Source organism: Halictus rubicundus, chromosome 5 (assembly GCF_050948215.1).
Source record: "Halictus rubicundus isolate RS-2024b chromosome 5, iyHalRubi1_principal, whole genome shotgun sequence".
In the NCBI taxonomy this organism is placed as follows: Eukaryota; Metazoa; Arthropoda; class Insecta; order Hymenoptera; family Halictidae; genus Halictus; species Halictus rubicundus.
The window spans coordinates 7,576,667-7,590,168 of record NC_135153.1 but is presented as its reverse complement, the minus strand read 5'-3'; the positions used below and the strand labels follow the sequence as shown (position 1 = coordinate 7,590,168).

At 48.7% G+C, this 13,502-nt stretch overlaps 1 protein-coding gene across 2 annotated transcripts in view; it reads right to left on the bottom strand.

Moving 5' to 3' along the window:
• Nucleotides 1-3,598: 3,598 nt before the first annotated feature.
• LOC143354135 (GAS2-like protein pickled eggs) overlaps nucleotides 3,599-13,502 on the bottom strand; it is a 99,265-nt gene continuing 89,361 nt past the window's right edge. For both annotated transcript variants that reach the window (XM_076787940.1, XM_076787941.1), the window contains exon 8: nucleotides 3,599-9,547. In XM_076787940.1, the coding sequence (XP_076644055.1) occupies nucleotides 8,649-9,547 (899 nt within the window). In that variant the 3' untranslated portion in view covers nucleotides 3,599-8,648. The remainder of the gene's footprint in view (nucleotides 9,548-13,502) is intronic.

The window sequence follows — 13,502 nt, the reverse complement described above, 5'->3', positions numbered from 1 at the left end:
TCCGATTTTGTCCAAATTGCCCACTGTGCGGCGGACTGCGGAGTCAGTCGGCGCAGCAATGTTGCGGCCAACGGGCCGGAAACGGGTCCATAGAAGTTTTTCGCGGTGGATTCTGGTTCGCACGCGGGTCGAGTAGCAACCCGCGACTGCAGGAAGTTTGTATCGTATGACTGGTACTCTTTTCTCCTCTTCCACCTTTTCGGCAAGACAAAGGGACCGGCGATGGGACCGGTCCGCATCGGGCCGGGCTCGACGGAATTGCTAAAAGAGTAATGCAATTGTTCCGATACAAATTTTTGTATTGGGTTGTCGGGAAAGTTCGTGCCGATTTTTAAGGGAAACTCAAACGCAGTACATTTAAATTTGGATATACATTCATTGAATTATTATAAGTGCTGTTTTGTTCCATAATCTTTCTCCATCTTTCACGCAACTTGCGTTTTTCGGCGAAAAACTTTTAAATATGATTTTTTATGTCGACCAAAGAGTTAAAGTTTTTGTCATTATGGGAATTTTGTATTGACCTAAAGAGATGGAAATCTGAGGGTGTGATGTCTGGTTAATAGGGTGAATGGGGTAGCACAACCGCAAAAAAGCATCAAACGCCTATAATTCACTCTGTTTCCTTCCATATTTAAGAACGTATAAAACTAACAAAAATTAATATATCCTAATCAAACTTTTTTTCTAAAAATGCCTGAAAGATCACCTTTTTAGATCATGTACACGTACCATTTGTTTTCAATCATTCTGACATATTCAGACCTATCCTAATGCCACCTACAGAGAAACGGCACGAATTTTTCGGGCAACCCAATATCTCTGAAAACGCAAAGCAGCTCGAAAATGCGTTGGTATAATTTTTGCAACTGTCCAACTTTGCAAATGTCCACGACTAATTTTTTTACTGTTCTAGGCTTTCGGGAAATCTAGAAAAATTCTGGAACACGTATCGAAGGTCTTATTTTCATATTACAATCGTTGGGACGTGTCAATGGGGTGTGTAATATTAGGGGGACCCATAAGTAATCAATTATTTTGAATCCTAAAACAAACTTTGTAGTAAATTCGAGTTCTTATTTCTTGATTTATATTATAATCTCTATCTTCATCTTTCCTGCAAATTTTCAATCCCCCTCTTATAGAAATCCAGGGTTCGTGAAGCAAAATATGACTCAAGGTGCCTCCTTCCATCTTCTGCAGAATGTTTTATTTCTTAAATAATGCTCCAGTAGGTGTCTTTGTATAGTTGACCATGTGGACCAAAGGCTTCTCGATAATTCTTGTATACTTACTTTTGGATCAGCTTCCACTAGAGATTTTAGGGTGTCATTATCAAATTGGTCGTCCTCTTCGAGGCTTGTCAGAGAGATCATAATCAACAGCAGCAAACCTTCGGGACCAACGTTGGCACTTGTTGCCCTTCAATACATCTCCATAAACATCGCAAATTTTCTTTGTTGTTACATTAAATCCCGCATGAAAATGAAAAAGTATGCAACGACGAGTATGATCCTCGGAAGGTACGGACGCCGCCATTTTATTACAGGGTTGTAAACGAAAATTATACTTTCTAGAATATTTAGAACACAGGCTGCTTTACCGAAAACTGTAAAAGGATACATGTTTCCTCCTCAACAATCGATACAGAACTAAAAGCACAGAGTTGCAAAAGATACTTTGTTGGTCGCGTTGAAAATGCCAGGAGGAGCAAGGGTCGGTTCTATCGCGCGAAATTTCTCGGGGCAAGTTTACCGCGCGCTGTCGCCATTAAATTTGATCGGGGGACGCGATAGCATCGGCGCGGTGGAAAAGCGGACGGTTTCCCATCGACGCGTCTCAAAATAACGAAAGACGACCGGGGTGAGAGAAAGAGAAAGAGAGACAAAAGGCGCACCTGTGCGCCGTGTTGCGCAACCAGCGGAGGAGGGGGGAATTTATGTCCGATAAAGTGAAATCCCGGCTCGTTGTGTTGGGTTTCTATTTCTGGGGGGATTTTCGCGTTTCGCGCGGCTGCGGCACGAAAATTGTGACGTAAATTCGGAGTTAAGGTCATCAACGCGGGAGCGTGGGAGTACTTTCACCTGGACGCGCGCGCGAGCGTTATTACGGGCCGGTGCGCGAAACGTCGGCTGCGCAAACAGCGGGGAGGGGGAAAAAAAGCCGCGGAAACATAATACCGAAAGCGCAGACCTCTGCCGGCCCGAGACCATTAAAATTCCAAACGTTGACAAATCGTCCCGCGGGACTGCCTCGTGCCCGCCAACTATATCCACGAGGTGCACCTTACGTCGCGCATCGCGGGCCCCCGCATTAATCACAATTATCCAATTTATTCTTCCGTCGTTTCTCGACTTCACCATTATGCCTGCTGATCTCCTTCGGGCATTGTTCATTATGGATGTAATTGGCGTGGATTCTGAAGGGAATCAAGGTAATGGCAGCAAGGGTACGAGAGGCCCGGTGTCCCTAATGTCCCTGCGCTCTTCGAGAAACTCGCGTCTTGGTGGGTCTCAAGGTAGAATGGACGCCTGGCCCTTGGGGAAGTGGGTGTGGACTCGTTTCGTTCAGGATCTGCGATCAGGACGAGGGGACACGGATAGATCTCGCTGTTAACACCGAGCCTACCACCGTTGGTCAGACGATCGGTTTCCAATTTTTTATTTTACAATTATTCAAATCTTAAAGATACTTTCGTCAGAGTTGGCTCGATAGATTTATTTATCCAAGTAAATACATATATTAAAAATCGCACAAAATCTAACTAAATTCAGTCTTTCTTTCCTTCCCTGGAAGAATTATCTTCCCAAGGCTCCGCAAAGGGACTTTTGCGAAGGGTCTGAGCTAGCTGCGACTATTGTATCTGCGAATTCAAGGGAAGGAGGTCCCAAAACAAGCTTCAGGACAGAGGGCCAGCTTGAAGGGACGCTAGAGCTAAATATCGGGATGGTTCGTGCTCGCGAGCATTGTTTCCACGCGGAGCCGATGGAAATGGCACGCTCGTCGTCGTCACTGTTATTATCGAGGCTACCAGGGCCCGTCATAAATCTCCGGCATCGCGGCCGGACGTTTTAAAAATGGCTCCGTTCCTAAAGGTGCCCGCGAACCCGCCGGCCAAGCGAAAACAGCAAACAGCAAACCTGCGTTTGTGCTCGCGTGCTCTCGCTGACTCACACACGAGCGGGGACCATTGTTGGTCGGTCGTCCGTGTCCGAGAAGGAGAGCCGTCTCGCCATATGCGGCAAGGACGCCGATCGCTGTGGTGCATTGGGCCTCGTAACGGGCCTTGCGCGTGCACCTACCTGCGCTTAGAGGGTGAAGCGCTGCGCCGATGCGCCGATGCACCGATGCGCTGCCAAGTCCCCGATCCGCAGTGTCCCGTTCCGAGGCTGTTGGCGCAGTAAACTTCGGCTCCCCTTGCGAAGCCATTTCCCTGCCAATTTTATTGTCGAGCCTTGTCGCCCGAAAATTTATCATCGAGGATTTTATGCATTTATAAAAATCGTAATTTTCCATAAAAATTGACAGTCTAATAACGACGCAGCAATAATTCAAGGATCGCAGGAAGATAGAGACGAAAGGGCATTTTTGTTAAAGCTTTTTATTGTTTTTTTGTTTCCTTATGCGAGTTTCCTCTCAATTTACAAACTTCTCGTAGATAAAATGATAACGTAACATACTCAACGTTGCATATAATAATCATAGTAATCAATTATCATTATTTCCCTGACAATAATGATAATAATAATAATCATCGCAATAATAATAATTATCGTAATAATAATAATAGCAATAGTTGCATCTGCTGCAATAATAATATTAATATTGGTAATCGTCGGTATTGTTATTCGTCGTTCGCGGTGCTGGCCGCACCAGCCTGGGGTTACGAAGCATAGGCTCTGAAAGTCGAGGCGTGGGTCTACCAAGGGAAACCCACCCCCTCGCGAATCGTGAAATCTACGAGCAATTTTTAACTCGCCGCGCCGGAACGTCGTCGCGGCCTCCGCCATTTTTATTCTCGTCCATTAGAATGGCCCGTTCGAAAAACAGCGCTTCGTCGAAAAACAGCGTTTTCTCGTTCGAATTTCTGGGAACTTTTCGTGGACGGCTGATCGGTGAGAATTTTCTGCCGAGGACGCCTCTGTCTGACATAAAGGGCGGTTTTTTACGGGCGTCTCCGGACAAATAAACGATTTACGAACGTCCATACGGTTCCGTGAAGAAAAGTCGCTGCGGAAAATTCGTCGTCGTGTTCAGCGACTGTACGCGAAAAGAAAAATATCCACGCCTAATTCGAACCTCGCGGAGGCCACGGCGACGGGCCGTCGGCCATCTAAAACACGCCCCACTGAAAAATAATCTCGTCCCACGCTTTCTAGCGATCGCTGCTGGAACATCTCGTCAACAAAATAAACTTTCTCATCTGTGCCGCGCTTCCGGGACGGAAGTCGGCCTCTTCTACGCTTTTAATCGGCGGGAGATTCGGTTCCGTTCGCGGGGCGTCGTCCAGAATCTAGAAACACGTTGCCATAGTCTTTTCCATTTTCCCTGCACACCTGCACTCTTTCAATCGGCTCGAAATTGTTCTACAGAGAAACTTGAACGTCAATATAAATGCAGAAAATATTTCAACAGGATCCTCTCGTTAATAATGTTTCTAAAAATCATTGAATTCGTCCTTGCCGCGGGCTGCAGAATTTTTGCTTCGTTACTCGAGGAAACCTGGATGTTCGTTGGGCTAATCATTTTTTAACAGTCAACAAATATGATACAAAAATACAATAAATAATTCTTGTTTTAAGATATTTAAAATGATGGTATACTCTATTTTTCGAAGAAAGGATCCGTGTGTGGAATTGTGGAGATCGTGAGCGCGTCAACGCAGAGAAGAAGATCTTCCTGGTTCCTATGGGGTGTTTATGGATCGCGACTGTCCCCGCCAATGTCCGGTTCGCAATATGGCGGCAGGATCTTGAAACTTGGCGGCTGAATTCAGGCCGGAGACGATTCTCTGCCGAGGCGGCGTTATAAAAAATATTTGTTCGACGGTTTGAGCTTGTTCGCGAGCCTGCCAAGTTTCATTCGCGCGTGTCGGGCCCGGTTTCGAAAGATTCTGGACGTGGGCAGCGTGGAATCGAAGCCGGTGCTCCGCTCGAGCTCCCAAGCTCCGTCGCATTTTATTCAAATCGAGTCGAATCGCGTTCGACGTCCTTCCTTCGATCGGTCCGGTCTCGAATCGGAAACGGTATTTTAGAAACGATCTCGATCTCGATCTCGCGCGCTTGCAAAACTGAACATCCCCGTCCCTAGCGGACGTTAGCCTAATTAACGGACCGAGTTATCGACTACCTGAGGAGCATGAACACTTTTGTACGGCAGAACGAGCGTGTCTACCTGTCTAGCGAAAATTGATTTTTCTTTCTTTTTTATTTTTCTATAATCTACAGCTTCGATGTCGAGACAATCGTTCGACTACACTACCTCTGTTCTCGAGGAAGGAGGAATATACCGCGCGTCTTTCCCTGAAAATTTTCCGATCCCTCGAACCACGTTCAATTTTACAAGCGAGCGAGAGAGACCGTCTGCGTTGATTTTCCAGGGGAATTTCTCCTCGGCCCGGAACGCCCCGCCCACGGCCGCCATCTCCCGGCAAGACACTTGATACAAAATGGCGCTACGCTCGCGTTTGGTATAAAAAACAGTGAAACATTGGAATGGCATTTCGTTCGACGTCGCTATCTACATTAATGCAGTCTGTTTTAAATGTTCTCCATCTCTCTCCCGTCCTCCTCCGGGGTTATTTGATTCGTCACTCGCGCGGGGCCACCGCCCCGCCATCTTGAAAAAGGACCCTGTTCGATCCTCGACGTCCTCCAACCCTTCAACCCTCCCTCCTCCTCCTCCTCCTCCTCCTCCTCCTCCTCCTCCCAGCCTCCCTCAACGCGTAAATAAATCGTCTTCAATAAATACAACCGATAGACTATATAAATAAATAATTTGCCGTGATCGAACGATCGAAACGTAGAAGTCGGGCTCGCGACGATCGATGAGCGGATCGTACGATCCCCAAACCCGCGCAACGTTTCTCGTGCGAGGTGTGCTAACAAAGAAATTTAATTGTCCGATCTGCGCTCGATCAAATCGAGTCCGTCGAATCTTTCTCGATCGATAAAACGTTGCACGCGTCGGGATTTCGGTGCTCGATTTCTCGGATAAAAGGCGCCGAGAAATCGCGATCCCTCGTCGATCGCGGATACTAAGCTAAAGAAATCGCGACCACGGGATACTTTTTTCCCCCTCGGTAACGATCTCGACGGTCCGCGTGATCGATCGCGGTTTCGGCCGCTTAGAAAGTCTCGACTAATTGCTGGACAATCTCGGCAGCAAGCATGCCGATCGCTTGGAAAATTTTCTTGCAGACAGTTTCTATTCGTCCGATGAATGTCACCGATCGAGTCTTGTACAGGGATATTCTTTCCGTAATAGATCAACGATAATTGAACTTGATGCGTGTATACAGCACGTGCGAATTTTTAAAGTACAAAGAAACATGTGTAGCATGGGTTTCACCAAGTTAGCGTTTCCGAGCGCGAATTCGCCGAAAACGAGACGGTTATCGATCACGCGGAACCAGCGAGAGGATCTCGCGAGTCACGGGAGACGAAGGTATCGCGTGTCCGCGTCGCAAGGTGTAATCTCTCGTCTCGGATCAATCGACGAGCTGTCAGCCGGGGCGCAATTAACAGACTGGAAGCAAATCGATCGGGAAGCCATTAACGCAAGACCCCGCGCCGGCTAATTGCCCGCTTGAATTCTGTGGTAACCAATTGAAACCGCGCTCCCACCCTCCCCTCCCCAACCCCTGTCCCGCCCCGCCAGGATCCAGGACGAGTTCTCCGCTTATATTCGTCCCGGTTCTTTTTATTTTCGTTTTCTCCTGTTCGGTCTTCTTGTCGGCCTGTGGGCAATCTGTTCTCGCGGATCGCGAGAGACGTCAACCTCTCTCTTCAACTTTTTTCCCTCCGATCTCTCCCACCCTCCCCCCTCCCCTCCCCTCCTCATCTCTTCTTCGAGCACCAATCTTTCCAAGCACCACCCCGATTCTACGCGTGACTCCTACACGGGGCCGCTAACTGATCGACCCCGTACCGTTAAGGCCCGTTAACTTCTCTCCCTCTAATCGGACGCCTTCGATCTGCGGCGCGACACGGAACAAGGGGGCCAGAAGCGACGCGAACCAACAACCAGTGACGCCAGATCAACGATTTTCTTCCATTTTACCTTCTACGGCGAAGAGTGTCGCCCCCAACGACAACCCCCACTTCCACATCGTTTCTTCTCTGTCGCGCACGCGTCGCGATGTCACTAATCCGATAATGACAGAGAGAAAGGGTCGTCACTGTACCCGAATTTCCCGGGTCTGGCTACACAACGAGAGGCCGCCTCGCCCAAAGCCCAGCAGGCTTCATCGGCCGCCCACGCGACAACCGACGGCCCTCGTTTAATTGCTCTGTTAGGTCCGAGCCGCCTCGAACCGTCCCCGTGGACCGTTCTCCGCCGCGAATAATCGTGTCCCAAGAGTTACTCTGACGGACAGCCTCCGATCGCAGCCGCGATGCCTCTCGGCACCGTTCGCATTCTTACCCGTGTTCCCTCGGCTTCCTCGCATTCTACGCGATCGAACGATAGAACGTCGAAAAGGAAGCGTTCACCTGCGACGAACCGTTCTCCCGTGAAACCCGTGTCGAGCCGTTCGAGCCTCGATCAGCTGACCGTGGAGCAGCGGCTGTCAACGCTGGCGCGAGACAACTTTTGATAAAAAGAGATTGTCTTCCCCTAACGAACTCTGGAAAAATTGCCTTTAAACTCGCTCGAAAACTAATTCTATCGTGACGAAGAGTCCCGAGCCGCAGGTTGACCACCTCTGCTCTGGACCCGTTTCGTTCTTCCGGTAGAACGCGAAGGTTGCGGGGAACACGTGATTCTCTGGGTGAACCCAGCGGTTCTCATCTTGTCGCTGCACATTGTCCAAAGAGTGTATATGCGAACTCCGAAAACTCTGTCTAAATTTACTCGAAAACTAAGATTCTATTCTTACAAGTTGACAACCCCTGAGATTCGAATCCCCTGCGAATCTTTCAGCCCCGAAATGATAGCAATTGGAACAACCTGAAAAAATGCGATTGCGGACAAGGGGGTACTCAACCAGTGTCGCCGGATCAAGACTTTTCTCCCACTCTAGTTTACCCCTTCTACGACGCCATTCCCCCATTCTCGGACGGCGGGCATCCCCACGGACCGGTCGCGTGACGTGACGCGCGCATCCAATTCGCGTTGCGTCTGAGAGAGAGAGAGAAAGAGAGGGCAACCACGTTCCCCTAAATTTTCCCTGTCTGGTGACACTGGTCTCGACCCCCTTACCTACCAATGGCGATCTCCGAACAGCATGACCAGCCTGCAAGGACCAATCGCACGGCGACTGTTCGTGGTCCGGAGTTTGAAGAGCGCCTCGACGGTAGGGTATGATCATCACTCGCGAGGCTTAAACACGCTAGAGTCCCGGGCGCGAAGGACGCCCGCCCGAGGAGGTGTCGGGGACACCTTCATCGAGACGTACTCGCCCTCTTCCTCGGGCCGCGAGGCCTGTCTCAGACGCTGTCGGACGCGACGGACATCGGCCTCTTGTAGACGGGCGCAGGTATCCTCGAGTAGCCTCCTCTTTCGGAGGCGGGTTTCGGGTCCTTTCTGGGACTGGCGGTGTTCTGGCTCTCCTGCGGCAGCACCACGGTCCCGTTCCCGTCGATCCAGGCCCTGGTGAACTCTAGGTTCGCGACCCCGTCCGCTCCGTGGCTCTGATAGTCCCTTAACAGATCCTGCAACGTTTGCACGACCTCGCGGTCGTTCTGCAGGTGGCCGACCTTCTGCAGTATCTGCTCGAGCAACGGGTTCGCCACCTTGGTGGGCGAGGACTGCAAGGATCCGGTGGTGCTCGACGTCGACGGCTTGATCCGCCTGCCATTCCTGTCGTACTGCACCCCGTTGTTCGCGCTCTGACGCGGCAGGCTCTGTCTCGCGGGGCTCTTGCGCGCGAAACTGCCCGTTGTCGCGCAGGTTGCCGCCCCCTGGGGGTTCAGGAACGTGTCCGACTGGATGCTAGGCCTCTGACGCACCTGCCGGCCGTTCCACGTGTTGCTACCGCTGACCGGCGACTGGCAGGACTTCGGAACAGCGGACGCCTTGCTCAGGCTACCCGTCGGAGGCTTCCGCAGGCTGGTCCGAGCGGTGCCGCGCTTCAAGGGGCTGCCTTCCGGGCTCGAGTTGCTCTCCCGGGGGGTCCTGCTGCCAGATGAGGCCCTCGACACGTTGCTGTTCTCGCGCACGATCGATCCTGCTCGGGGAGTCCTGTCCCCCGACGAGGACGCCACGCTTCTAGAAGGGGAGGCTCGCAGGGGACTCGCCGGGCCTATTCGGGTCTTGCGCAGGCCCGTCTCGATGCTCTCCGTCTCCACACAGGAACGCTCCTCCGGCTCCGGCTTCGCGGGTTGCTCTGAAACAGGGGCGAGCACGGTCAAGGTTAGTTCTCTGGCTTGGATCAACCACGCCAGGCCTGGGCAACTGGTTGCTCGTCAGCAGGGTTACCACCAGACGATGTACAGTGAGGAGCATAACTCAACCAATAACCACAACTTTTGTGTAAATCATTATTTATTGCTAGGAATATAGAAGAATGACAAAAACTAAATATTATAATTATTTTTATCGTAGTTAGAAGTAACTGAAGAAATTTTTTTCGATAACTAATGTCTCCTCGTTTAGCAATGACAAAAAAAGAATAGATTGACTCGGTTTTGTTCGCCGTCTTACGCGTTGACAAACCGCTATTCAAAAGAGAAATTACTTTTTTTAAACAATTTGAAGCAATTGATTTCATATTTATTCTTACTTCACTTGCGTGCTTTTCCGTTCGACTGACTGCGAAGAACTGAGTGTTAAGATGTAGAATATTTTGTAAACATACATACCAAAGTGCTAGATGTAAACATACTACTAGAACATTCCACGTACACATTTCTTCTACGGACCGGTGGGAAACCGAGTCGATCTATTTTCTTCGTCATTGCTAAACGAGGAGACATTAGTTATTGAAAAAAATTTCTTCAGTTACTTCTAACTATGATAAAAATAATTATAATATTTATTTTTTGTTATTCTTCTACATTCCTAGCAATAAATAATGATTTACACAAAAGTTGTGGTTATTGGTATCAGTTATAAATGCTTCCCCCTCTACCACGAAATGAGACCCAAATCTCCTCTAGCGACCTTCCAGTGGTCTTCAAAGGATTTACGATAGGATGCTGGCCTGCGGCCGGTTTTGAAAGAGGGGTTCGAATTGTCCAAAGGAATATGGACTTTGTTCCAAGATTGCCAGCTGATAAGAGAACTCTGTCGGATCGTAGTCATATTTGGTCAATCTTAAAAACTGCTCGTATGTTTGCGAAGCAGTTGGCAGAAATATTTGTTGACCGATGGAGCACCGGTTAGGTAACCAGGGTTATATAATAATAATCAAAGGCGAGCGTTATGGAGCGCGTTTTTTCGCCGGCTGATGTTTATTCAGCAGTTTAGGCACCGGAGACACATCTCGTTTCAGCGAGCTGCGTGGGCAAGCTGGAGAAACGGAACCAGTCCGGAGAATCGACGCTGGAGTTTTATTATGTTTTCGATCGGCGCGTGACGCACCTGCGATGTTTCGCGGCTGGACCTGCTAATTGACCCGCGGCCGATAAAATCCGATTCGCTACAGAGCGCCCGAGGAAGATTAGAGACGCATGGCCCCGTCTGTTTAGGAACACGAACGACTCTGTGTTCTAGAGTATAGGCGGTTCAACATTAGGAAATCGGCCTTATGGTGAAACCGAGTAGAACTTTCAAATAGTACACCAATTAAAAGAATTTAAGAATCTCTATAGATTACTTTCGACCGATTGAAGTCATAAAAAAAAGAGGAAAGAAATTTTGATCCGACTCCTGTTCGTGGCAATTGAGATAGAAAATGTTTATTTTGTTTGTATTATTTTTAAATTGTTATTTTACATCTTACAGATAATCTTTCGGGCTACAGAATTCTCATATTCTCAATTCAGTTTCAAAATGGTTTCGATCGAATGCAAGGCTACGGAGATTATTGTCTCCTAAAATTTGTGGCAACTGATCGAAAACGAAAGTGACATTTCAGAGGAAGGTGCTACTCGACAACAGTCTTGTTCGATCTCGGCGTGTTGTTGGGCACTTTGGTGTCGGCCGACGCTTTTGGACCACCCTGTAGCCGATTAATATTCAAAGTACACTCGGCACACGTTGCCGGGAACGCGTACAGGCCGGACTGACATTTAGCCGGCTCCGACGGATTATACGGGCCGGGGAGAGAGAGAGAGAGAGAGAGAGAGAGAGATCCCGGTGTGTTGAGGAGCGTAGGCGATCTCCAACAACAACCTGTCCTCGGAACAATCGCCGGTCGATCCTCGATAACGCTCGGATCGAACACAGCTCGGATACGAGCGCTCTCGCTTGACGCACTTGACGCGTGGCGATCTTTCACGCCTCGAGAGGGGCTTCCCGGCTGCTCCGAGGAGGCTTCTAGCCCGCCTCCTTCTTCCACGGTGTCTTCGAGCTTTGACCCCCGCGAAAAGCGACCCGAATTTTCCTTACACCACCGCTCCGCCTTCGACGACCCAATACAAAGACGCTACATTTCGAAATAGCTTGACTCACTCGATATTCGATGCAATTCAGCCCTTCGTTCACAACCTTCTTTTTATCGTCGCCGGCGGCGACTGCATACTGTGTCGTTTATGTCCACGGCTGATTTGTTTACTGTTCCAGGGTTTCAAGAAATCTACAAAAATTCTAGAATACGTGTCGAAGTCCCTATTTTAATACAGAATCGTTGGAACGTCAAATATTTGAAGCATCAATGGAAGAAAACAAATATCGCTCCGAACGACACTGGTCGCCCACGGAGGGTTAACGCAGTCTCGTTTCGAATAATTAACCGAGAATTGCTTTTGACCGAAAATTCGATCCCGAGTTGCAGACGGCGAGACGAGCTCGGGCTCGTCCCGAGATGGAGGAGCGAAGATAAACACTTGTCCCGAGGTATTAAGATCCGAATCCCCTTCGGCAGCCTGTCTCGACGTTCCCGAAGAAGGTGTAGGCGCCGCGGATCAGCCACTCTGGGTTCCCGAAAAAAATCAACATCAAAGCGAAACGGTTAGGGCGACGCGGCGTCCTCAGTGAAGTGCGTTTCAAGCTTGAACGAACCACGCCGCTCCTCGAACGTGTCGGAAAGTAGGAACGAGAGAAAAAGCTGGGCATCGAGGGGGGCTATGGGGGACGGGAGGGGGGGGCGACTCTCTCGTTGGATCTCCGTCGGCCCCCGGGAGAGTTGAAACAGAAGAGGAACCGTACAATAGTGGCGTTTGTTCGTCGATACACCACCCCCATGCCCGCCGCCTCGTTCCTATTAAACTGAATGACTGGCTTTGATCGGAAAGCCCCGTGGTACACGCGTTTTCTCCGCAGCGGGACGCGGATTATCGCGATCCACGCGCGATTTCTCTCGTCGCACGATTAACATGCGTCCTTCGTCTCGCTGTCGCGCTGTTGCGAAACGCGTTTAAAGGCAGGAATGCACTACTAATCGCAGTGCGTCGCCGGTCGACGCTTTTATATTAGGGGTACCCATAAGTAATCAATTAGTTGCAAACAATTTGTTTTGCCTTTAGTTCTGTACCGATCGTTGAAGAGGATACTCGTATTCTTTCACAGTTTTCGGTAAAGCAGCCTGTGTTCTAAGTATTCTGATAATTTTTTTGACAACCATGTAACAAAATGGCGCGTACGTAACTTCCGAGGGTCGTATTCGTCATGGCATACTTTTTCATTTTCATGCGGGATTTAATGTAACAACAAAGAAAATTTGCGATGTTTATGAAGATGTATTGAACGTCAACGAGTGTCAACGTTGGTTCAGAGAGAAATAAATTCCTACTTCGTTCGCAATTTTTATTTTGAATAGTCACAAAATCATAATTTATTTCTGAATAAATGTCTATTAATATTAGGGGTACCCATAAGTAATCAATTATTTGCAAACAATTTGTTTTGCCTTTAGTTCTGTACCGATCGTTGAAGAGGAAACACGTATTCTTTCACAGTTTTCGGTAAAGCAGCCTGTGTTCTAAATATTCTAATAATTTTTTTGAGAACCCTGTAACAAAATGGCGCGTACGTAACTTCCGAGGATCGTATTCGTCATGGCATACTTTTTCATTTTCATGCGGGATTTAATGTAACAACAAAGAAAATTTGCGATGTTTGTGGAGATGTATTGAAGGTCAACGAGTGTCAACGTTGGTTCAGAGAGAAATAAATTCCTACTTCGTTCGCAATTTTTATTTTGAATAGTCACAAAATCATAATTTATTTCTGAATAAATG